Source organism: Saccopteryx bilineata, chromosome X (genome assembly GCF_036850765.1).
Source record: "Saccopteryx bilineata isolate mSacBil1 chromosome X, mSacBil1_pri_phased_curated, whole genome shotgun sequence".
NCBI classification, from domain to species: Eukaryota; Metazoa; Chordata; class Mammalia; order Chiroptera; family Emballonuridae; genus Saccopteryx; species Saccopteryx bilineata.
Window position 1 is genome coordinate 144,005,764 of NC_089502.1, and position 24,303 is coordinate 144,030,066.

Below are 24,303 nucleotides of genomic sequence, written 5' to 3' on the forward strand. Positions count from 1 at the left end.
ACAAATGCCACACTTCCAGCCGAGGACAAAGAGGGCCGTGGGAGGAGCCGTGAGGAATCACCGTCAGACAGACGCTCACTGTGGCGGGGTTCGGGACGCTCCCCAAACTCTGCACACTCGGGCACGGGGTCCTTCTAGCGTGCATGTCAGCCCCACCGCTTGGAAAATGGTAACATCAGCTCGTTTTTCTTAAGACTGATCGTACACCGTGGGGCAAAAAAGCGGGTTGATCGTGCGCCGCGTGGAAAACAACGCAATCGTTAACAAATAATAACACGACCATATGTTGTGTTTCGTGTGTGCATAGCTATAAGCTTCCCCTCGCCCCCTCCCTGTATAAAGGCCTGACATCGTTTTCTCCCCCAAATCCCGGACAGAGCCCTTCTCCCCGGCGGGGGGACGCACACTCCTGTGTTATTCCTGCCACACAGCACAAGTCAGCACAGCAAATATTATTCCTCAGGAAAGGTGCTCCAGGGATAATGATGCCAGTTTATATCGGATGATGGCGTTGAATTACCGATGGCGGGCCGCGCGATAGCTTAAAAATGAAATGTTTTATTTCCAAAGCTTTCTCATCTCGCTCCCCTGAAAGGCAACGCACACACACGGAAAATAAGCCATTTCGAGAGCAATTTGTTATCTAACCGCGGACAACAGGAGCGAGCTTCTCTATAGAAAAAAAAAAAAAAAAAGAGAAACAGAAAATACAGGAGGACTTCCTGACCAGGTTTCGTAATATCCGAAAAGAAGAGAACCTGGAAATGAGAAATTCTGGCTCCTCCGTCCTCCATGTGTGCATGTGGGCTGCAGGGGAAGGGGAGGAAAATTCTAGAAACTTCCTCCACTCCCTGGGGTCATTCCACGCACAAGTGAAGCCACTATGGAGAGACAGCACCACAATGGGCCACCCAGGGGACAGATGGGTCCGCAACGCACACGCGAAACTCCGGGTCTCGCCTCAGGGGGGGCGCTCCCTCGTGAAACCAAGAGCGCAAACTCCCTGGGTCCCGTAAATATTTACGTCTAAGCTGGACACAATAAAAACTATAACAGCAGAGGGCTGGCAGGAGGAATAAGGGAGTTTGGCGTCCAAAACACTGAGCCCGGGACGGGTCAGCCATCGCATGCTCAACGCCCCGAGTTCTTCCAATGGAGTTAAAGAAAAGTCGGTCAGAGGGGCACTCCACTCATCGGGGTGACCGCTGCGTAAGTTGGATATGTGTTTATGTTCTGTGCCAACTCCGCCACGGACATCACGGTTACCTCGAGGCAGGGTAGTCACTTGGCAATGATGGGGAGAGGGCTGAGCTTTTTGTTTGTTTGTTTGTTTTTTAGAAAGGAGAGAGAGACAGAGAGAGAGAGAGGAGAGAAAGACCGAGAAAGAGAGAAAGGGGGAGGAGCAGGAAGCATCAACTCCCATATGTGCCTTAACCAGGCAAGCCCAGGGTTTCGAACCAGCGACCTCAGCATTTCCAGGTCGACGCTTTACGCACTGCGCCACCACAGGCCAGGCCTGGATATGTGTTTAATCGCTATGCTGTACTCTTGAAAACAATGACTATACTGCTGTATGTCAACTGCAGAAAGAAAAAAAAAATTTTTAAATGAAAAATGGCACCTTGCCTCATAGACAGACGTCTGGTGAATTAAGCTGATCTAGCGTTCTCTTTTCTTCGACAAAGTACACAACATATTGGAGCCAACTTCGGGGAAGCAGGAGGCTCGTTAAGGAAAAAAAATAAAACCTCTCGTTCAGCCACCCACCACAAGTAATTAAGAAAGAACTCCCGCCTACTCAATGCAATTCCCGGGAACACCGAAAACTCTAAAAAGTTCCCCTAAAACTAGGCTGCTCTGTCCTTTGTTTGATCAAGACGTGGCTGGTGGGATCCTGCACAGAATTTTAAGGTAGATTAACGTATCTATCCGTAGCACCCAATGGTGGCCATGACTCTCCGTGGGCGTGGGAAATGCTAGGCACGCCCCCTGGAAGCCAGATTTTTGAAAATTTAATTAATTTTGGGGGGGGGTGATACTGGTTAATACAGTTAGGTAGATTTCACGTATACAGTTCAATGACACATCGTCTGTATTCTGCAGTGTGCGCCCACCACTCAACGTCTGATCTTCCTAACCTACAGCGCAGACAGTCTGCTGTCACCGGCCACAGACCGGCACATCCTTCATCGGCTGACGTAGGATTAGAACAGGGGTCCCCAAACTACGGCCCGCGGGCCGCATGCGGCCCCCTGAGGCCATTTATCCGCCCCCAACCCCCCGCTGCACTTCCGGAAGGGGCACCTCTTTCATTGGTGGTCAGTGAGAGGAGCATAGTTCCCATTGAAATACAGGTCAGTTTGTTGATTTACATTTACTTGTTCTTTATTTTAAATATTGTATTTGTCCCCGTTTTGGTTTTTTTTTTACTTTAAAATAAGATATGTGCCGTTGTGCATAGGGATTTGTTCATAGTTTTTTTTTTTTTATAGTCCGGCCCTCCAACGGTCTGAGGGACAGTGAACTGGCCCCCTGTGTAAAAAGTTTGGGGACCCCTGGATTAGAGGCACAACCGGCACCCCACCCATCAGAACATACTCGTCCACGCACAAGTAGAGTAGACGGACCGTCTCCAGTGGGAAGCAGGGTTCCATCCTGTGCAGGAAACTGTGATCTAGAATAAATGCCCACGTTTCTGTGAGCCCCAGTCCAGATGTTCTCCGTGACGCAGAGCTCTGGGGGTCCCCCAGGGGAGCCGTTTGGAAGCCCGGGGAGTTCTCTATTGGATCGGATCATGCTCAAACCCTCGTAGGTAAAAGCAAACAGTTTATGACCTCAAATGAAAGCCCTGGGTTTGGGTTACTGATCTGCATCCCATCAGCTGGTGTAGACACAGAAATAATGTGTGGTTTTATGGAGGACGTGTGTGTGCGTGTGTGTGTGGGGGTGCATGTGTTTGCATGTGTGTTTCCATGTGTGTGTCTGCATGTGCATGCACGTGTATATGCATGCATGTGTGCGTGTATGTGTGTGTACATGTGTGTGCACATGTGTGTATGCATGCATGAGCGCGTGCGCACACACATTTGTGTATACATGTGTGCATGTGTGCGCATGCGTGTGTGTGGGCATGTGTGCGTGTGTGTGTGGGTGCGTGCACGCACACATGTGTGCATGCATGTGTACACGTGTGTGCACGTGCATGTGTGCATGTGTGTGTGTGGGTGCGTGCACACACACGTGTGTGTATGCATGTGTGTGCATGTGCACGTGTAGGGCTGGAGTTGGTGTTCTTTGTTGTGGCTCTACATTTGTTCTCTGACTTCAGGATGTTTTCAGAGAGAGGCAAGCCACACACTGCACTAGTGACACGGAAGATGTGGAGTCTGGCCTCACTGCCCTTGACCGCGAGGCGCGTCTCGTATTCATAGCAGCCCGGGTCAGAACGGGGCGGACGCCGCCCGGCCCCTCAGGGGCTGAGGCGGCGCGGGGAAACACAATTCTTGCAGGCTGTTCTCGGGAGCTGAGACACCGGGCGGGGTCAAGAGGGCGCACTCTGCCCCGTATGACATTTCCGCACGCCGAGGATGACGGAAAGGCGGCTTCCCTCGTTGCGAATGACTGAGCGAGGACAGGAAAGGGGTCAGGCTTTGTCACGAGCAATTTATGCGGCCTGCACGTGAGCCTGCCACCGCCGGTGACGGAGGAGCTGGCCGACCCTGGTGTCGAAAGACCTTTAAGACACGGATAAGTCCTTCTCTCTGACAGCCCTGTCTCTCCTTCCCTGTTCCAGACGGCCCACCACACCCGTTCCTTTGGGGATCACCCTCTATCACGTCTCCCACGTCCCTGTCTCCTAAATTAGCACACCACATCTCACCCAACAGATGCTCAGAAGAGACCCCTAAACACTTCCCAGAGAGCCACCGGAGAGCAAGCCCGTACGATGCCGCAGAACCGATCTGGCTACTTCCCGCGTTCACTTACGCAATTTATCTTTCTCATTCTCCTGGTTTGACTCAAACGGGTCATCCAGAGCTTGCGTTTTCGAATACGGGTTCAGGTCACCTCGTGTGTTCACAGGATGTACGTGAACAGGTTAATCCAACACTCGGAGACCATGGCCAAGTGAAGGTTCTGGTGGGCGAATCTGGAGGGAGGTCTGAGAACTTCAGAGAGACGCACCAGAAGGATACAGTGTATCTGTGTGAAGACCAGCCTCTCGGAAGAGAGCTGACACGTGGTACAATGTGTCATAAACATTGACATGTAACAAAAGCAGACGGTGGGCTCTGTTCCAATGTCAAGAACTTTGCTCGGATTTCAGACTATCTACCTAAGGCATAACTTGGATACACAGGGATAATAACCCTTGTCAGCACGCTCAATTCCTAGAGTAGTTGAGAAATGGCAAACAGTAAGACTGGAATGTGGTCATTCCACGGATGACCCGCTGTTTCCCTCTGCCTCAGTCCCCACCTGAGTTCCCGCCGTTTCCAGCAAACTCACCCTCATTTGGTGTTGCGCCCGCTTGCTATGAAATTGGTGCAGATTGGCCCTGGCCCGTCAGCTCAGTGGTAGAGCATCAGCCTGGCGTGCGGAAGTCCTGGGTTTGATTCTTGGTCAGGGCACACAGGAGAAGTGCCCATCTGCTTCTCCACCTCCCCTTCTCTCTCTCTCTCTGTCTTCCTCTCCCACAGCCATGGCTCATTGAAGCAAGCTGGCCCCGGGAGCTGAGGAGGGCTCTGTGGCCACTGCCTCAGGCACTAAAAATAGCTCTAGCAACAGAGCATCGGCCCCAGATGGGCAGAATATCCCCGGTAGGCGGCTTGACTGGTGGATCCCGGTCAGGGTGCAGGCGGGAGATTCTATCTCTCTGCCTCCATGCTTCTCATTCACAGAAAAACAAAAGGAAAATGGTGTGGTTTCCCTGACCCCAGCGCTGATGGGCGGAGTCTTCCCCTCGGCCTGCACCTGCCCTCAGCATCTGGGACGCTCCGAAGACCCCACTCTGCTCGCTTTTTTGAGTCACAAGCACTTGTCAGGGTGTTGCATCCGCTGCACGTAATCTGCATGACCCCAACGAGTGCTCACTGCCATGCCCCTGCGTCCGTGAGACAAACACACAAGACAAGCAGTGTCGCTGTATCCACGGAATCGCCCACGGGTGTCTGCCAGAACACCCAGGTGGGCGTGCCTGTGGGTCGGAGCAAGGCCCGTTGGGGTCACTTCCTGTAGCCCCGACTTCCTCAGGGTCACAGACATCACAGCGGGACGGCTGACCGGAGCAGCAGGCCACCCGGCAGGCAGAAAGCGCTCCACTATCGTACTAGGCTTTCTGCACTGTCCTGGGGACTCGGGGGGGCAGGCATTGGGTCCCTGGAATCCGCACCAGCGAGATTTGTCTTGGAGGACCAGGTGCCCGTGGGCCCGTTTCTATGATCCAAGTCAGTGCAAAGCTCCCCAAACCCATCGGCCAGGATGTCACCGGGGACGCCTCTCACAGGAGAGATGACCTTCAGTTTCCCACCGGATCCGGGCCAGGCGCTGAGGCTGTGTAGAGGTGGCGGACAGTGTGACAGAAACGAAACCTTTCAGAATGCTCTAACCACCAGGCTCTACCCCACCATCTGCAAGACTTTCTGTCTTAGGACTAGATTTCCCTCATCCTGGATTTCACCATCTAGAAAGCCGAAGGTGGCCAGACCAGGCGGTGGCGCAGTGGATACAGCGTCGGACTGGGATGCCGAGGACCCAGGTTCGAGACCCCGAGGTCGCCAGCTTGAACGTGGGTTCATCTGGTTTGAGCAAAAAGCTCACCAACTTGAACCCAAGGTCACTGGCTCGAGCAAGGGGTCACTCAGTCTGCTGAAGGCCCATGGTCAAGGCACATATGAGGAAGCAATCAATGAACAACTAAGGTGTCGCAATGCGCAACGAAAAACTAACGATTGATGCTTCTCATCTCTCCATTCCTGTCTGTCTGTCCCTGTCTATCCCTCTCTCTGACTCTCTCTCTCTGTCTCTGTTAAAAATAAATAAATAAATAAATAAATTTACTTGTTAGAAAGCTGAAGGTCCGAAACTGACCATTACTACTCTTCCTTTCGTTGACCTCTTGCCCACAACTCACAGGTGCAAGCCCGCCTCAACACTCACTTTACACCCTAGAGATGCTGACACCCCACCAGCCTCCTGGTCCAGGGGCCCTCCCATTGCCCACCACGTCCACCTGATGCCAACGTGAGCCGCTGACATCATGAGGAGAACTCAGGCGCAAGCCGTCCGAAGCAGGGTGGCTCCTTCTCCCAGATCCTGAAGCCCAAGGCCACAGGAGGACGGGCTTGTCCTACAGACTGAGGACCACAGGGGACATCTCGGATACCGGGTGAGATCGTAATCATCACGTGAGAACACACAGGACAGTGCCAGCGTGCGTCTGCCCTTGTACAATAGGCATTGTTCTCACCCGTGATGTTTCTACTCGGTGTAATGGGGCCGATGCCCATTGTTAACCAAAGACGCTGGCTCATCTGGGCAAGGGAAAATAATGACAGTGACAGCAGTGAGCACTTGTTGACCACTTCTTACATACCAGGCACCCATGGTGACCGCTCCCAATACACGACTTCCCTTCACTCTGATTGCTTCAGTCAACTAACCCAATCAAGCAGGACTGATGCTCCCCCAGGCAGGTGAGTTGCCTGTGGTGGTTCTGGTGAGCCCCGAGTGCCCCCTGACTTAACAGCAGGTATCGATACAGTCTCTACTCCTGACCCCCGCCCCCCAGTTCTCACCTCGCCTTTCCACTAGACGCACTGGTACTCCGCAGAATATTATCTGGACATGGCTTTAACCCCGTCTCCCTGGTCCCAATATAGCTTCTCCTCCCAGGCCTTGAAGTATTTAAGCAGCAAATGAAACGTGCTCGCCGGCAGAGGTCGAAGGCGGAAGATTATCGAAAGAAAGCCTTTCGCTTGTAAGCAAATCGACCTCCTGCCCTTCTCTCTGTCACTGTCTCATTCTGAACGCAGACACCCTTACAGTGTCCGAGGCCGTCTCGAGAGCACAGGGCGTGATGGACTCCTAGCCGACGGGAGCGGGAAGAATGTGTCAGCGGTCGGTCATTGCCGCAAACAGAGCTCAGAGCCCACCAGCAGGTGGCCAGCAGCAGGTGGCCTCCCAGTTGCCTCAACGGTCTAGAAATCTTCTCATGGTACTCAATGGAGCACAAGCTACATTGCAGCTTCACTTTCCCTCTGCAAATGAGATGGCCACAAAAATACCTTCTACTGCAGTCCCCGGAGTCATCAAAATTATCCACGTACAATGTTTCAGCAAGCCGCCAGAATACAGCAAAGGCTTTCATGCTTTGGCTACTGTTAGTCACCAAATGTTTCATTACTATGGTGCTGGTGGCGGTGGCTTGGATGTTGCGTTATTAAAATGCTACCACGTATCTTAGGCATCCTGTCCGAGGTAATAATTGGGAAGCCAATGCCTTGATCATGGGAGACGCTAGCTTCCTTATGGAAACGATGTATAAAGAGAGTGTGAAGAAGGAAGTATCCCTCTTACTTTGAGATGCAAATTCAAGGCAAAAATAACATCTGGTCCCAGGCTCCAGAGCAGGAAGTGGAGCTCCGTAAAAACGGTAACATTATTACAGAGTTGGTGAAAGATCCAGAGGTGAATGTTTACAGCCTAAGTCAGTTTAGAGAATCAATAGTCTGCACAGTGGGTTTCCACATCCATATTAACGGCCACACGGTTGGGCCACATGACCTGCCCTGGTTCTGCCCTGGGCTTTGTCCTAACCCTTTCGACTTTCTTCCTATATACTGTTTACATCTCTATGTTAAGGTTGCAAAAAACTCTTTCTCCAGAAAATTGATGATTTTGTACACAAAGAATTACTGGAAACTCAGACAGACAGACAGACAGACACACACACAAATGAAGAGAAAGAAAAAACGTACACTACTATGTCTGTTTCTTTCCTTCTTCCCGCCTGTTACTGAATTTCTGGACACCCTGGTCATGTCAGGGATGCTCTCCAGATGTGCACACCTGGAGCACACACAGAAAATCAAGAACAGGTTCATGGAGAGAAAGACAAATGTTTGAAGATGAGGCTTGATCTGAGGCAACAAGGCATTTGAACTGAATGCAGTCAAGCCTGACCAGGCGGTGGCGCAGTGGATAGAGCGTCGTACTGGGACGCGGAGGACCCAGGTTCGAGACCCCGAGGTCGCCGGCTTGAGCACGGGCTCATCTGGTTTGAGCAAAAGCTCACCAGCTTGGACCCAAGGTCGCTGGCTCGAGCAAGGGGTCCCTCGGTCTACTGTAGCCTCACGGTCAAGGCACATATGAGAAAGCAATCAATGAACAACTAAGGTGTCATAACGAAAAACTGACGACTGATGCTTCTCATCTCTCTTCGTTTCTGTCTATCTGTCCCTATTTACCCCTCTCCCTGACTCTCTATAAAATAAATACATAAATAAATAAAGTGAATGCAGTCAAGACCAGAGCCCAGGACCAACACCGCGCATATGGGGTGTCTCCACGAGGTGGGCAAACGGGTGGGACGCAAGTGCTACATTGGACACCCGCACAAGACAGGCAAAGAGGGACAATGAAACGAGGTTCCGATCTTTCTGTCCCCTGTCCCCATAACTTGCCTCTGTCCTTGACCACGGATGAGTTCTTGATGTGGGCTGTGCCTCAGGAATTCCATTCTCTGGTCTTCACAAAGTGCCGAGCGAGGAAGCCCGATAGGTGTGTTTGAGGGTCCTCGTTCAGGGCACATGAGGGGTTCAACTATAACATGCTAGGAGGCTGCCCGCGCGCACAGCTGTGTGACCCTCTGGTGCAGACAGCAACGGGGAGATGACAGTGGGGTCACAAGGGGGACCCTGGGTTATCGGAGAACTGGACGTCATTTCTTTCTCTCCACAAATGAATGCAGGTCTTACAACCTTTCCCACAGTTGCTCTGAGGGCAGCTGAAATGGATACTCAACAGCCAGCTGAGGTCGCCGGTTCGAAACCCCGGGCTTGCCTGGTCAAGGCACGATCGAGAAGCAACTACGAGTTGATGCTTCTTGCCCCTCCTCCTGCCTCTCTCTCTCTCTCTCTCTCCTTTCTTTAACATCCATAAATAAAATCTTAAAAAATAATGAAAGAAAGGTTTAGCACGTACTAAATGACTTGTTTGTTTGCTGCGTGCATGCCCGATGCAGACGGATGTGTATTCTACAGTCGTGCGTGCGGACGCCGCCCCTACTCACTGACACCCTGTCACAGTTTATGCTGCTCGGGTCAAAGAATCCCTCCTGTCCACCCAGACCCCACTGGCTGCTGCCTGCCTTTGACCTTCGACGTCCGAGCCGGTCACACCGCTGCCTGGAAGAATCCAACCTCCATGCGGGTAGACGCCCAAAGCATTTCCAAGGTGGGAGCATCCACCTCATTGGGGACAAAGCTCACTCCTCTTGTTTCAAGATAAACTGTGGCCCTGGCCGGTTGGCTCAGTGGTAGAGCGTCGGCCTGGCGTGCGGGGGACCTGGGTTCGATTCCCGGCCAGGGCACATAGGAGAAGCGCCCATTTGCTTCTCCACCCCCCACTCCTTCCTCTCTGTCTCTCTCTTCCCCTCCTGTAGCCGAGGCTCCATTGGAGCAAAGATGGCCTGGGCGCTGGGGATGGCTCCTTGGCCTCTGCCCCAGGCACTAGAGTGGCTCTGGTCGCGGCAGAGCGACGCCCCAGAGGGGCAGAGCATCGCCCCCTGGTGGGCAGAGCGTCGCTCCTGGTGGCCGTGCCGGGTGGATCCCAGTCAGGCGCATGCGGGAGTCTGTCTGACTGTCTCTCCCCGTTTCCAGCTTCAGAAAAATATAAAAAAAAAAAAAAGATAAACTGTAACATCCTTCCGTCTCTCTTCCCCCCCCTTTACTTCCCGGACAGGCGGCGGTTAAACACATCCAAACCGTCCCGTCCAAGTCCATACTCCAAGCTCCCGGAGTTGTCCAAGGAGCTCATTGTCGGAAGCTTGTCTTCCTCCCTGAGCTCGGAGCTTGTATCCGCCCCAATCAGACGCAGAAGCCCGTTTCTAAGACGGTTCTCACTGCTGAGACGCGGCAGGCGAGAACATCGCCACGCTGCCTTCCCCACGGTGGAGGCAAAAAAAAAAAGACTTAAACTGCTGTGATTCTGTCATTTTTGTTCCCTTCTGGCTCCTGGCTTCACTTTAGGAGTGAACAGCAGTGATCTCTCTCTAACCGTAAACCGGGAGCGTGGACAGGGGCACAGGGTAACATTCCGCCGTCACGGCTGACGAGAGGGAGATTACGGAGGTGAATGTCACCCAGCATCTGTTTTACAGTTTAAGCAATTGATAAACATCAGAGGCTATTTCCCTCTAAATGAAACTCAATAGGTATGTCCGCTGTTTGTGACCTCCCAGGGACGACACTTTCTGTTAAATACAGCACGCCGCCAGTCACCGCCAGAAACGGCACAGCTTGGGACCGTGTTAATTTTTTGCATGAGCGGTAGCTGGGGCGCCCAACGGACAAGGTCAGTCTTGCACGAAGGATGTACTGATGGAAATAACACCATTTCATAGCCTGACTTCAGTTATTTTTTTTTTTCCTACCGGTTGGGAGCCAATAAAATAACTTAAAGAGCTTCCCTGTAAAAAAATAACAATCTTCCGAAAACAGTATGGAGATTCCATAGAAAGCTAAAACCAGACTCGCACATGGCCCACTGAGTCCTCCTCGGAGTATTTATTGGAAGGAAACGAAAACTCGTTTGAAAAGACATAGGCACCCCTCTGCTCCTGGCAGTGTTATTCACCATAGCCAAGGTAGGAAAGGGGTTATCAAGACGTGGTGCATACATAAAACAGAATATATATATTTGTATTTTTCTGAAGTTGGAAACGGGGAGGCAGTCAGACAGACTCCCGCATGCGCCCGACCGGGATCCACCAGGCACGCCCACCATGGGGCGATGCTCTGCCCATCTGGGGCATCACTCTGCTGCAACCAGAGCCACTCTAGTGCCTGAGGCAGAGGCCATGGAGCCATCCTCAGTGCCCGGGCCATCTTTGCTCCAATGGAGCCTCGGCTGCGGGAGGGGAAGAGAGAGACAGAGAGGAAGGAGAGGGGGAGGGGTGGAGAAGCAGATGAGCGCTTCTCCTGTGTGCCTTGGCCGGGAATCGAACCCGGGACTCCTGCACGCCAGGCCGACGCTCTACCACTGAGCCAACCGGCCAGGGCCTAAAACAGAATATGAAGCAGTCGTGAAGAAGGATGAAATCTTCCCATCTGTGACAGCATGGATGGACCCAGAGCCCTGGCTGGCAAACTACTTCTCGTGAGCCACATGCGGCTCTCTGGCCCCTTGAGCGTGGCTCTTCCACAAAATACCATGTGTGGGCGCTACCTCGATAAGGAATGTACCTACCTCTATAGTTTAAGTTTAAAAAATCTGGCTCTCAAAAGAAATTTCAATCGTTGTACTGTTGATATTTGGCTCCGTTGACTAATGAGTTCGCCGACCCCTGAGCTAGACAGAGGGTGCTATGTTCAGCGAATTATGTCAGGCAAGGAAATACCATATGGTTCTATGTATATGTGCATTAAAAAAAAAACTGCAAAAAAACAAATGAACAAAGCATGCAAAAACAAACTCGTAGAAACAGAGACCCGAGGGAGGGTCCCCAGAGAGGAAGAAGGGCTGGGGGTTGGAAGAGGGCATAGGCTGCCGGGCTGTGCTAAGTTCTGACTGGTGAGAGAGGTCGCAGGGGGAAGAACAGGCTCAGACCATGAACTGCTCGCTGACGATGACATCACACATTCGATGACGTGGTTTAAAAAGTCCTCCAGTCTGGTCAAGGCACATATGGGAGTTGATGCTTCCAGCTCCTCCCCCCTGTCTCTCTCTCTCCTCTCTCTCTCTCCCCCCCTCTCTCTCCTTTCTAAAAATGAATAAATTAAAAAAAAAAAAAAAAAAAAAAGTCCTCCAGTGATCCCTGATACACATTCACTCTTCTCAATCTCTAGTGTCTGTGCTTCCATCTCTTCACACAGCCAACGGACAGGACGCATAACTGAGTTGTGACCATCTGGGGCAAGCAGGGCGCGGGTCCAGGCACCAACCTGGAGCTTAGGGACGCAGGGGAGGTCACACGGGTGAGGGCAGGACGCAGGCCAGCAGGACGCAGGCCAGCTGGCCCCTCCTCGCTGCCCCGGGAGACACTTGGGGGCAGAGCAGTAATAGGAGGACAGGCAGACAGGCACAAGAGGGGTGTGGCTGCCACCCATGCTGGCACAGGTGTCCTCTGACACCACCCTCCAGGGGCGACAAGACAGGTGTCTGTGACCACTGCTCACTGACAGAGCATACCCTGCCTGTGCACTCGCCCTGTGCCGTCCCACACAGAGACGCTGGGCCACGGCCCCCCCGCTGACAGCGGGCTCTAGGGGCCTCATTGCTCTGAACTCCTGACCTGACGCCTACGGCCCAGACACAGAGCACGGCCTCAGGCCTCCACAGTCCACCTCACTCAACTTCTCAGCGGTCTCCCACCAGTGGAGAGGACTGACCAACCAAAGACAATATCCACAACAGTGAGCAAATAGCATGTGGACACAGAGATTCTCTCTCTCTCTCTCTCTCTCTCTCTCTCTCTCTCTCTCCTTCTGCCGGGTAACTAAAAGTCTTAACATTCTCTTTCGGAATTTCCAATGAAGAAAAGCACCATGGTGAAAAATAAAAGCCTGGCCCTGGCCAGTTAGCTCAGTGGTAGAGAACTGACCTGGCGTGTGAATGTCCCAGGTTTGATCCCCGGTCAGGGCACACGGGGGAAGCGAACATCTGCTTCCCCACCCTTCACCACCCCTTGTCTCTTTCTCTCTCTTCCCCCTCTCTCCTGTAGCCATAGTTCAATTGGTTCTAGTGAGTTGGCCCCCAGTGCTGAGAATGACTCCATGGAGCCTCCATCTCAGGCACTAAAAATAGCCTGGCTGCCAAACAACGGCTCAAGGTGGGCAAAGCATCGGCCCCAGATGGGGGTTGCTGGGTGACTCCTGGCTGGGGTACATGCAGAAGTCTGCTCTCTGTCTTCCCTGCTCTCAATTAAAATCAAAAGAATAGCAAAGAAAAGAGAAAATCCTATCTATGGCTCGAGCTGATTTCTGATAATTGTGTCCTACATGCTTTGGCATTCAGAAATAAAAAGCACTGGCTGGGTATGTTACACGTATTCAAACCTAACGGGCGTGGTTGGCAGTGTGAGAGGTCTGCCTGCCACGACACTGTGTCACGTCAGCCTCAGATCAGGGGGCTTCAGACAATGTGCCGACCCCACTTGACAAATGACAACAGAATGTTTTGGTTGAATGAAAAAAGAAAAATGTCTGACCTTTTTACGAATCAATATCATGTGGCATGTGTAACTTTGAAAAAGAGTTGTCCCCTTTCATTCATCATATTAGCAAAGATATTTTTGTTTTTCTTTTTTCTTTTTTTAGAAATCATAAGCTTATTGCTGGCAAAAGTGTATTGAACTGATCCAATACATTGGGACAACACAGTGCCTTTTCTGGTCTTTACCTTTGTGTGAATATCTTGGCATGAAATCTCTGTACAGCTCAAGGAATTCCTTTCTATCCTTGCACGTGACTTTAAGGTGGTTTGGCCTTTTCAGTTCATCTCTTGTGACATCAGGGAATTTTAGATTTTAAGTGGCTCAATCTGGCAATATCTTTATTAATTTATTAATTTGCTTTTAGGTTTAAAAAAGGTCCTTGCTCAACCAGACATCAGATAAACAGATCCCAGTAAATTTTTCTGAATTCTTAATGGGTCTACTTCCCAAAATCCATCTCCATGAGGAATTTACTTAGGCACATGGGGGACAGTATGCATATGGAACAGTATGCAAGCCAAAATCACGTTAACATCCTAGCTGTCATGTGCTCTCTGCAGAACTTGGGGCAAGTGACCTAAGTTTGTGAGACTTCATTTCCTTGTGGACCTTATCTTGATCATCATCGCTTCCTTCTCCCTCCTTCTCCTCCTATCATGGGTACAGTTTTCATCATTTTTTACATTATTGTCATCTTTAATCATCATCATCACCATCATCATCACCACCATCATCATCAATGTCATCATTATCATCATCATCATCACACCCACCATTATCACCATCATCACCATCACCACCATCATCATCACCACCATCATCATCACCATCACCATCACCTTCATCATCATCATCACCATCATCACCTTCATCATCATCATCACCATTGTCACCATCATCACCATCATCACTTTCATCATCACCATCATCATCATCACCATCATCATCACCATCATCACCATCATCATCACCATTACCATCATCAACTTCATCATCACCATCATCACCATCACCATCACCTTCATCATCATCACCACCATCACCACCTTCATCATATCACCACAGTGCCAGGCACCAGAGAGATAATCACAGTTCCCTCCAAAAGTTTAATCATCATTAATATGTTGTCTCTTCTTAGCCGTAGACTTTGAAATGCAACCTTTACATTTATGGGAAAGTCTCAAGTTTAAAAGAAGGTCCTACTTATCAAAAAAAAAAAAAAAAAAAAAGAGCTTTTACACAGTTCAAGGTAGGAAATGGATGCACTGACTCCCGAGGGAAACACAGAACCCGAGGGCTGAGATCACATTCTGGAGAGAACAGAGGAATGACAGAGTGAACGTGGGCCTTGCCTGGGTGGGTCCAGCAAGGTCAGTATTCAAGAAGTCGATACAGGGAGCTTGGTTTCTGAACTCTCATCCTGCGCTGAGAGGAAGATAAATCTCGAGTCAAATTGCTCCACTGCTTTTCACGTCCTTGCGAAGCCATCTCAGCCAATCACACGGTTGGACTGTCATCCGCAAACCTTAAAGAACGCCACGCTTTCCCAGGGATCCCAGCACCTCGAACGGAGCCTCGCAAACACCAGGCCCCTGCTCCCCACGCGCTTGCCTTTAGAAATCAGTGAGGGAGCACGTGCCCTAAGACTGGTCTACGGCATTCGAAAAGCACTCCTGCCCAGGTCAGCAAGCCTGGTCACTGAGCGGTTACTCACTGCACACTACAGTTCAGGCCCCCACAACTACCTCCGCCCAACGGTCTTCGAAAGTAAGAGTCCGTTTTTAAATGGATAACCCATTAGATCAGGGGTCCCCAAACTTTTTACACAGGGGGCCAGTTCACCGCCCCTCAGACCGTTGGAGGGCCGGACTATAAAAAAAACTATGAACAAATCCCTATGCACACTGCACATATCTTATTTTAAAGTAAAAAAACAAAATGGGAACAAATACAATATTTAAAATAAAGAACAAGTAAATTTAAATCAACAAACTGACCAGTACTTCAATGGGAACTATGCTCCTCTCACTGACCACCAATGAAAGAGGTACCCCTTCCGGAAGTGCAGCGGGGCCGGATAAATGGCCTCAGGGGGCCATAGTTTGGGAATCCCTGCATTAGATCCATGTCCAATAAGCCAGACCCTGCTTAGAATTACACTGCGTGTTTGAGGGGCGTTGACCAATACCTAACCGAGTCTCCCCGTCTGCAGAGATCTCTGGTTTTGCTTCATCTCCTTTTGTGACCATCCCGACCCCCTTGTTGAAAGAGGCTTCCTGTTGGATCCTCCACCCCTCGAGATGGGTTTGATGGGTGCCCCGAGGCTGCGCTGCACACGCTGAACTGTGCATCAGGCACGCAGACGAGGAACTCACCCTGTCCCTTCCTCCGCTCCTCCCCTCACCCTCTGTGGGTTCATCAGATATTTTTCCTTCCGGTTGGTTCTGTTTCACTCCTGTGCCCCGAGCAGGTGGCCCTTGTCGGTCGTCCCAGCGGGAAAAAGACACCGGGAAGAACTGAGATAAACTCTCTCAGGAGCCACATGACAGATCCGCCCACTGGAAACCAAGGTCCTGAACGCTTGTGCTGTTCCTTTAGAACGGCTGGTGTTTGTCCCACGTATGAAAAAAGGCTCCCTCGGTCAATGTCCCTAATCATCAGGGAAGTGCAAACCCAAACCACACTGAGATGCCGCCTCACCCCTGTCAGAATGACCATCATCAATGGATCAGCACACAACAAGGGCTGGCGAAGGAGTGGCGGAAAGAGGAGCCCCCTGCACTGCTGGTGGGAGTGTAGACGGGTGCAGCCACTGTGGAAACAGCATGGAGATTCCTCAAGTAATTAAAAATGGAGCTCCCTTATGACCCAGCAATTCCACTTATGGGAATACACCTAAGGAATCCAAAACACTGATTCTAAAGGATATATATACACCCCTGTGTTCACTACAGCACCATTTGTAACAGGCAAGATATGGAGGCAAACCAAGTGTCCATCAGTAGATGAGTAGATAAAGAAAAAATGTATCTATCTGTTATCTATCTATCTACCTACCTATCTGTCCAATAGAATATCTATCTATTCAATAGAATATCTATCTATACAATAAAAGATCTATCCTTCTATTTAATAGAATATCTATCTATACAATAAAATATCTATCTATCTATATAACTGAATATCTATCTATCCAATAAAATATCTATCTATCCAATAGAATATCTATCTATCCAATCTCTATCTATCCAATAGAATATCTATCTATACAATAAAATATCTATCTATCTATATAATTGAATATCTATCTATCTATATAATTGAATATCTATCTATCTATACAATAAAATATCTATCTATCTATTGATATATAACTGAATATCTATCTATCCAATAAAATATCTATCTATCCAATAGAATATCTATCTATCCAATCTCTATCTATCCAATAGAATATCTATCTATACCAGGGGTCCCCAAACTACGGCCCGCGGGCCACATGCGGCCCCCTGAGGCCATTTACCGGGCCCCCGCCGCACTTCCTGAAGGGGCACCTCTTTCATAGGTGGTCAGTGGAGGAGCATAGTTCCCACTGAAATACTGGTCAGTTTGTTGATTTAAATTTACTTGTTTGTTGTTTTAAATATTGTATTTCTTCCTGTTTTGTTTTTTTAGTTTAAAATAAGATATGTGCAGTGTGCATAGGGATTTGTTCATAGTTGTTTTTTATAGTCCAGCCCTCCAACAGTCTGAGGGACGGTGAACTGGCCCCCTGTGTAAGAAGTTTGGGGACCCCTGATCTATACAATAAAATATCTATCTATCTATCTATCTATCTATCTATCTATCTATACAATTGAATATCTATCTACACAATAAAAGATCTATCTATCTATACAATTGAATATATCTATCTACACAATAAAAGATCTATCTATCTATCTATCTATACAATAGAATATTATCCAGCCAGAAAAAACATTTTATTCTGCCATAAAATACTACCATTTGCAACAACATAGATGGACGCTGAGAGTACAATACTCAGTGACATCCGCCAGCGAGAGGAAGTCAAACACCACACGATTCCACTCCTCTGGAGAATCTGAAGACCAAAATCAACTAACAGACAGAACAGAGACAGACTCATCCACACCAAGAACACACAGAGATGATTATCTGGGCGGAGAGGGGACAGCTAGGAAAATAAAGTAAAGGCTTAGCTTTTTTTTTTTTTGAAACCAAGAATCCCACGTAAGCCACCCGACCCCAAACCTCAGAGGTGGCGGCAACTTTCGGCTCCGATCGGAAGGCTGGGTTGGAAGCGCTGCCTTCACTTCAGGGTTCAGCTTCTTGTCCCCTGTTCACATCTTTCTCTGTAGGGCACAGAGCTTGCCTGATCAGGCTCTGACTGACGATTCCTTCCTGTGGTTCTATTAATAGCGCAGACTCTAAATAAACGCTGACTGCCCCTGACAGCCACCTGAGGCCAGAGCCTGCGGCAGAAACCCCGACACCTGGGACGGCTGGCAGGAACCGGTACCCGTGCACCTGTTCCCCCTGCCCCCGTCTCTCCTTCACGGGTGTCCGGGAAATGTCATTCCACTTCCCGAAAAACAGCTGGGGTGACACGCCCCCGGCCCTCGACACTTGGTGCGCATTTGAGAACATCCATCTTCTCCATCTGCTCCCTGCCGACCCCCCCTGGCTGCAGAACTCGTGGGCTTAAACGTGCGTCTTGGCCTGACCTGTGGTGGCGCAGTGGATAAAAGCGTCGACCTGGAAATGCTGAAGTCGCCGGTTCAAAACCCTGGGCTTGCCTGGTCAAGGCACAGATGGGAGTTGATGCTTCCTGCTCCTCCCTCCCCCTTCTCTCTCTCTCTCTCTCACTCTCTCTCCTCTCTAAAAATTAAAAAAAAAAAAACTTAAAAATAATATTGAAAAAAAACTGGCAAAAAACCCCAAAAAAACGTGCATCTTTGCGACGGCGCCCCGAATGCCCCAAGGATTCGGCGGCCAGCACGTCCTGCCCAAGTGATGGGGCCGCTGTGCCCAGTGGCCACGGACGCCCACCCTTCCCAGCTCCACCCGCTGAAGCTCTTTACCCCGCCCCTCCCTGGGGACATCCGTCTGTCCCCTTCCCGATCTCCTGGGAGAATCTCAAACTTCATAGTAGCCCCGAAATTTTCTTAGGTCTCATCATGGCTGCATCTGCCCTGCAGAAGGATTAGGCACACCGTCCACACCCAAAACGCGTGACTAATGCCAGCTCGTCCCCCCTGGTTCCCTGTGGACCACACACGGCCGTGGTGCGGGGCCTGCCTGTTACAGAAAAGGGCGGGATGTGAGGGCCCCACGGGAGGCTCTGCTGGGACACCCGCACTGGAACGCCTGCCCGTGCCTCACGGATTCCGTCCCCTGAGGCGGGTGTGTCTAACCTTCCGCAAGCCCCGCCTGCCTCACCCACAGGACAGGGGCAGCGGCCAGGAAGGGATATGCTGCGTGGACCGGGGCTGCCGCGAACGGGGGCGGTACAGGGCAAGTTCAAGGCCAGACACCGTGAACAGCTGGGAATGTGATCGTGGGCGAAGGCTGGCCACACCCCCAATGGCACTAGGGTGCCCCGGTTTTAGCCGTCCCCGAGTGGTCTTACGGACAGACCCCAATCACGGCCCTCACACCCCCTCTGAGCGGTCAGTCTTCTCTCGTCTGGTGTTAAAATACCAGGAGAGCCATCGCACAGTTCGGAATAGACACCCACACTGTGGCGTGCAGTGGGCCGTGGCGGACGATTTAGTACTGAACGTTCTGTGTGACGCACACGCCTTCCCTGGTACACAGAGGCCTGCCGTGGGGAGCGTCACGCTCCACATAACAAGGAAGCTTCCAGAAATTTCTTAAAAGAAAATGCCCAGAGTGAGAAGATGGGCCCCCTCCTGTCACGTGCCCCTACGGGAGCTGCCTCTTGCAGCAGGAGCAGACTTCTCCATTTTATTTCACCACACAAGTGTTCACAATGCAACCTTGTATCATCTGCGTAAGGATACAAGACTCTTCTCAGGGGAAGAAGAAGGCTCCTCCTCAAAAGCCACAAAACTCTGGCATGTATCAAATTTGTAAAAACACCAGAAGCTTCCTGACAAATTAATGTCATGGCTTAGGGGAAGGATCTTACTTTGTAGCAAAAAAAAAAAAAAAAAAAAGAACGCAGTCATCTATTAATATTAGATCAAGCTCCATTGCAGATTTCAAAGGTTGAAAAAAATGTACTTTGTTCTATTCTGCAGGGAACAGTAGCTTTTTTTTTTTTTAAAAAAATGGAAGTTAGACTTTTAATGAGTCAGGGTAGGCATATGCATCATGATAATTATATAAAATTGAGTCGCTGAATAAAAACTAATGTACACGTGTGGCTGTAGCAGCGTGAGCTTCACTGCTGGCCCACAGAGGTCTCGGTGCTGTGTAAGAAGCCTGTGACATTAAATATCACACTCATTAAAAGAGCTGACCCATGCCGCCAGTGTGCATGACAAAATACTCTCCTGACTTGCCCAGCGACGGAGCACAAAGTGGACGCTGGTGGACACGCGACATTTTAAGCAGGAGAAATGGGGGCGGGCAGGCCGGGGTCAGTGCATGCAAAAGCCAGCCGCACAACTGGTTCTTCTTATACGTCTCGTGAGGGGGGAGTGTTGTGGTTTTGTTTTTCTTGGAATTAACCACGTGGACTCATTTCCATTATTTTATAGCATCACAGAACCGCACAGGGGAAAAACAACAACAACAGCAACAACAAAGGCAAAACAAAACCCAACAACTGAGAGCTGACCTCATCTGAATTCTTCATGTAAAGATGATGGACCAGTAGTTTGGGGATTTAAGACATCTCTCAAGTTTACAGAGAGAGTTAAAGAAAGAGCTAGAAGCCAGGCTAAGGGGCTGGTCTATTTGTTTCTTAGAATGGCGCTCCTTCCGAGATTTCAACAAAGCGAAACAAAAAGAAAGGCAAAATCAAACGAATAGAATCAAAGCAGCACTTGTTCTTATAATCCCCAGAGTAGAAGATCACCAATCCCCTTTAATTTGCCAATTAAAACAAAAACCAACAAGCAAGTGGTGGTCTAACCGCTATACAAAATAAGACTGCAGCCTGACCTGTGGTGGCACAGTGGATAAAGCGTCGACCTGGAAATGCTGAGGTCGCCGGTTCGAAACCCTGGGCTTGCCTGGTCAAGGCACATATGGGAGTTGATGCTTCCAGCTCCTCCCCCCTTCTCTCTCTCTCTCCTCTCTCTTTCTGTGTGTGTGTCTCTCCCTCTCCTCTCTAAAAAAATATAAGTAAATAAAAATAATAATAATAAAAGGCAACAAATGAATAAATAAATAAGTGAAAAAAAATAAGACTGCATGTTCAACGGCCATTACAAAATTAAATTAAACAAAAAATACCACCACCCACACAGTGTGGCAATGGTCCAATATTTCCATAACATCTAGATTAAAAAGTTAAAAACAATCCATGCAGTATACAAAAAATAAAAGGAAGGAAAATGACAAGAGAGAAATAATAATAATAAAAAAGGACAGAGCAAATATACAAAGATCTTAAGCAACGTGCTTGAACCGGTGACATGTGGACCATTTTTGTCCAGATGGGTGGAGCAATGTCAACAACACAAGGCAACGTCCTGAGAGAAGACGAGGGGACTAAATGACCCGTTCATTGACCCATACTTCCCCCAGAAATGTGTCTGTCCATGCCTGCCCCGGGGGTGTGTCTGTCCGTGCCTGCCCCGGGGATGTGTCTGTCCGTGCCTGCCCCGGGATGTGTCTGTCTGTGCCTCCCCCGGGGATGTGTCTGTCCGTGCCTGCCCCGGGATGTGTCTGTCCTTGCCTCCCCCGGGGATGTGTCTGTCCGTGCCTGCCCAGGGATGTTTCTGTCCGTGCCTGCCCCGGGGATGTGTCTGTCCTTGCCTCCCCCGGGGATGTGTCTGTCCGTGCCTGCCCAGGGATGTTTCTGTCCGTGCCTGCCCCAGGGATGTGTCTGTCCTTGCCTCCCCCGGGGATGTGTCTGTCCTTGCCTCCCCCGGGGATGTGTCTGTCCGTGCCTGCCCAGGGATGTTTCTGTCCGTGCCTGCCCCGGGATGTGTCTGTCTGTGCCTCCCCCGGGGATGTTTCTGTCCGTGCCTGCCCCGGGATGTGTCTGTCTGTGCCTCCCCCGGGGATGTGACTGTCCGTGCCTCCCCCGGGATGTGTCTGTCCATGCCTGCCCCGGGGATGTGTCTGTCCGTGCCTGCCCCGGGATGTGTCTGTCTGTGCCTCCCCCGGGGATGTGTCTGTCCGTGCCTGCCCCGGGGATGTGTCTGTCCTTGCCTCCCCCGGGGATGTGTCTGTCCGTGCCTGCCCCGGGGATGTGTCTGTCCTTGCCTCCCCCGGGGATGTGTCTGTCCGTGCCTGCCCCGGGATGTGTCTGTCCTTGCCTCCCCCGGGGATGTGTCTGTCCGTGCCTGCCCCGGGGATGTGTCTGTCCGTGCCTGCCCCGGGGATGTGTCTGTCCTTGCCTCCCCCGGGGATGTGTCTGTCTGTGCCTCCCCCGGGGATGTGTCTGTCCTTGCCTCCCCCGGGGATGTGTCTGTCCGTGCCTGCCCAGGGATGTTTCTGTCCGTGCCTGCCCCGGGATGTGTCTGTCTGTGCCTCCCCCGGGGATGTGACTGTCCGTGCCTCCCCCGGGATGTGTCTGTCCATGCCTGCCCCGGGGATGTGTCTGTCCGTGCCTGCCCCGGGGATGTGTCTGTCCGTGCCTGCCCCGGGGGATGTGTCTGTCCGTGCCTGCCCAGGGATGTGTCTGTCCGTGCCTCCCCCCGGGGGTGTGTCTGTCCGTGCCTCCCCCCGGGGGTGTGTCTGTCCGTGCCTGCCCCGGGGGTGTGTCTGTCCGTGCCTGCCCCGAGGATGTGTCTGTCCGTGCCTGCCCCGGGGATGTGTCTGTCCGTGCCTGCCCCGGGGATGTGACTGTCCGTGCCTGCCCCGGGGTGTGTCTGTCCGTGCCTGCCCCGGGATGTGTCTGTCCACACACCACCCCAATCAAGCCTTCAGGGCTGAAGGTGCTTTTCGTATGGTTAACCTTTCAGAATCAGTGTTTGCTGGGTTACCCACTTGGGTAACTGTCTCTCAGGAACTCAGTGGAGATTCTCAGGAAGTCACCCAGAAGGAGGGAAGACTCAGCTACATCTGGAGTCCCCCAGCACAATGAAGACTCACATACCGATACTCCAGTCCATCTCCTCAGCCGCGTCCCCGTAGGCTCCGTGCCTGCTCTTCCCGGCAAAGTCCTGGGAGGAGTAGAGGGCCGTGTGCACCTGCAGACTGGCGAAGACCAGCAGGAAGGGCGTCCTGGCGTTCCTGCGGGAGAAAAAGATAATTCCGAGAGTGATGCAGGCACATCTCCCGCCGTGCTGACTAGCAGGGCACTAGGGCTGCACGGAGCCAGGGGACGGTTCAGAAAACGCCACACACGGACGGACGGACGCTGAAGCTGCTACCCCTTCCATTCGGGGAGAGGAAAGTCTCCCCCAGTGTCTCGACGAAGAGAGGCACGGTCACCCTCTACAATCAGCAGACGGAAGCACTAGGTTGTCCTTGAGACGTTCTCCAAGGACAACACAACGTAGTGGAGAATAGCATGCTTTTCCCTTGAATTCTACTCTTCCCTGTCTACGTGGTGATTAATATGAATTCAAACATAGTCAAAAGAATATTCTCTTTGGAATACACACACACACATACACACGTACACACACACACACACACACCCTACTACTTAGCCAAGACCAGGGGTCCTCAAACTACGGCCCGCTGGCCACATGCGGCCCCCTGAGGCCATTTATCCGGCCCCCACTGCACTTCTGGAAGGGGCACCTCTTTCACTGCTGATCAGTGAGAGGAGCACATTGACCATCTCATTAGCCAAAAGCAGGCCCATAGTTCCCATTGAAATACTGGTCAGTTTGTTGATTTAAATTTAGTTGTTTTTTATTTTAAATATTGTATTTGTTCCCGTTTTGTTTTTTTACTTTAAAATAAGATATGTGCAGTGTGCATAGGGATTTGTTCATAGTTATTTTTATAGTCCGGCCCTCCAATGGTCTGAGGGACAGTGAACTGGCCCCCTGTGTAAAAAGTTTGGGGACCCCTGGCCAAGACAGTATCTTGAGTTGTCATTTCTTGTACCAACATCTTGCTAACGTCAATTCAACCCCACGCTCTGCCACATGCCAACCTCCTACTACGGAACGACTCTCTCGGAATGAACGTTCAGTTGTCAAGACTGGAATTTCGGAAGCTAAGCTAAATGGAATATTCTTTAAACTGGCCTAAATCTATAATCCAGAGAGTTCCGTGTAATGGAGAAGCCACTTCTTAATTCAGATTTCACTTAAATCTATACTGTTGTAACTAGGAAGAACAGACAGAGACAGTCAAGAGTTGTCAGTCCCTGTCAATGGGTGGCACCTTGGGACAAGTGCTCTGAGCTCGGTCACTGTGGGAAGGCCTGGGGGTTCAGAGCTGAAAGGGACACCCCTCCCTCCTTCTCTGCATCCAGTTGACCTCTGAGAAAGGCACGTGATGGGCACCTGCTGCCATTTCACCGAACAGGCTCAATCTTTCGCTTTGTCCGAGAAGGAACAGCTATTCCTCTCCTGCTCAGAGGGAACACTGAGTGAGTGCCATCCCACGGCCATTGGGGTGCAGGACAGAGGCTCACTCGGCAGTGCAGCCGGCTGCAGCCCTGGCAGGTGCCCACAAGAAGACACAGTGCCCAGAGGAGGCACGCCTGGAAGGTAGTCACCACCTCACTGCCCGTGCCTCAC

General features: G+C 50.9%; 1 protein-coding gene across 14 annotated transcripts in view; it reads right to left on the reverse strand.

Annotated features, from left to right (window-relative positions):
* The window catches only part of STS (steroid sulfatase), a 138,301-nt gene that overhangs the window by 35,733 nt on the left and 78,265 nt on the right, over window positions 1–24,303 (reverse strand). For all 14 annotated transcript variants that reach the window (XM_066250191.1, XM_066250196.1, XM_066250186.1 and 11 more), the window contains one exon: window positions 22,698–22,834. In XM_066250191.1, the coding sequence (XP_066106288.1) occupies window positions 22,698–22,834 (137 nt within the window). The remainder of the gene's footprint in view (window positions 1–22,697; window positions 22,835–24,303) is intronic.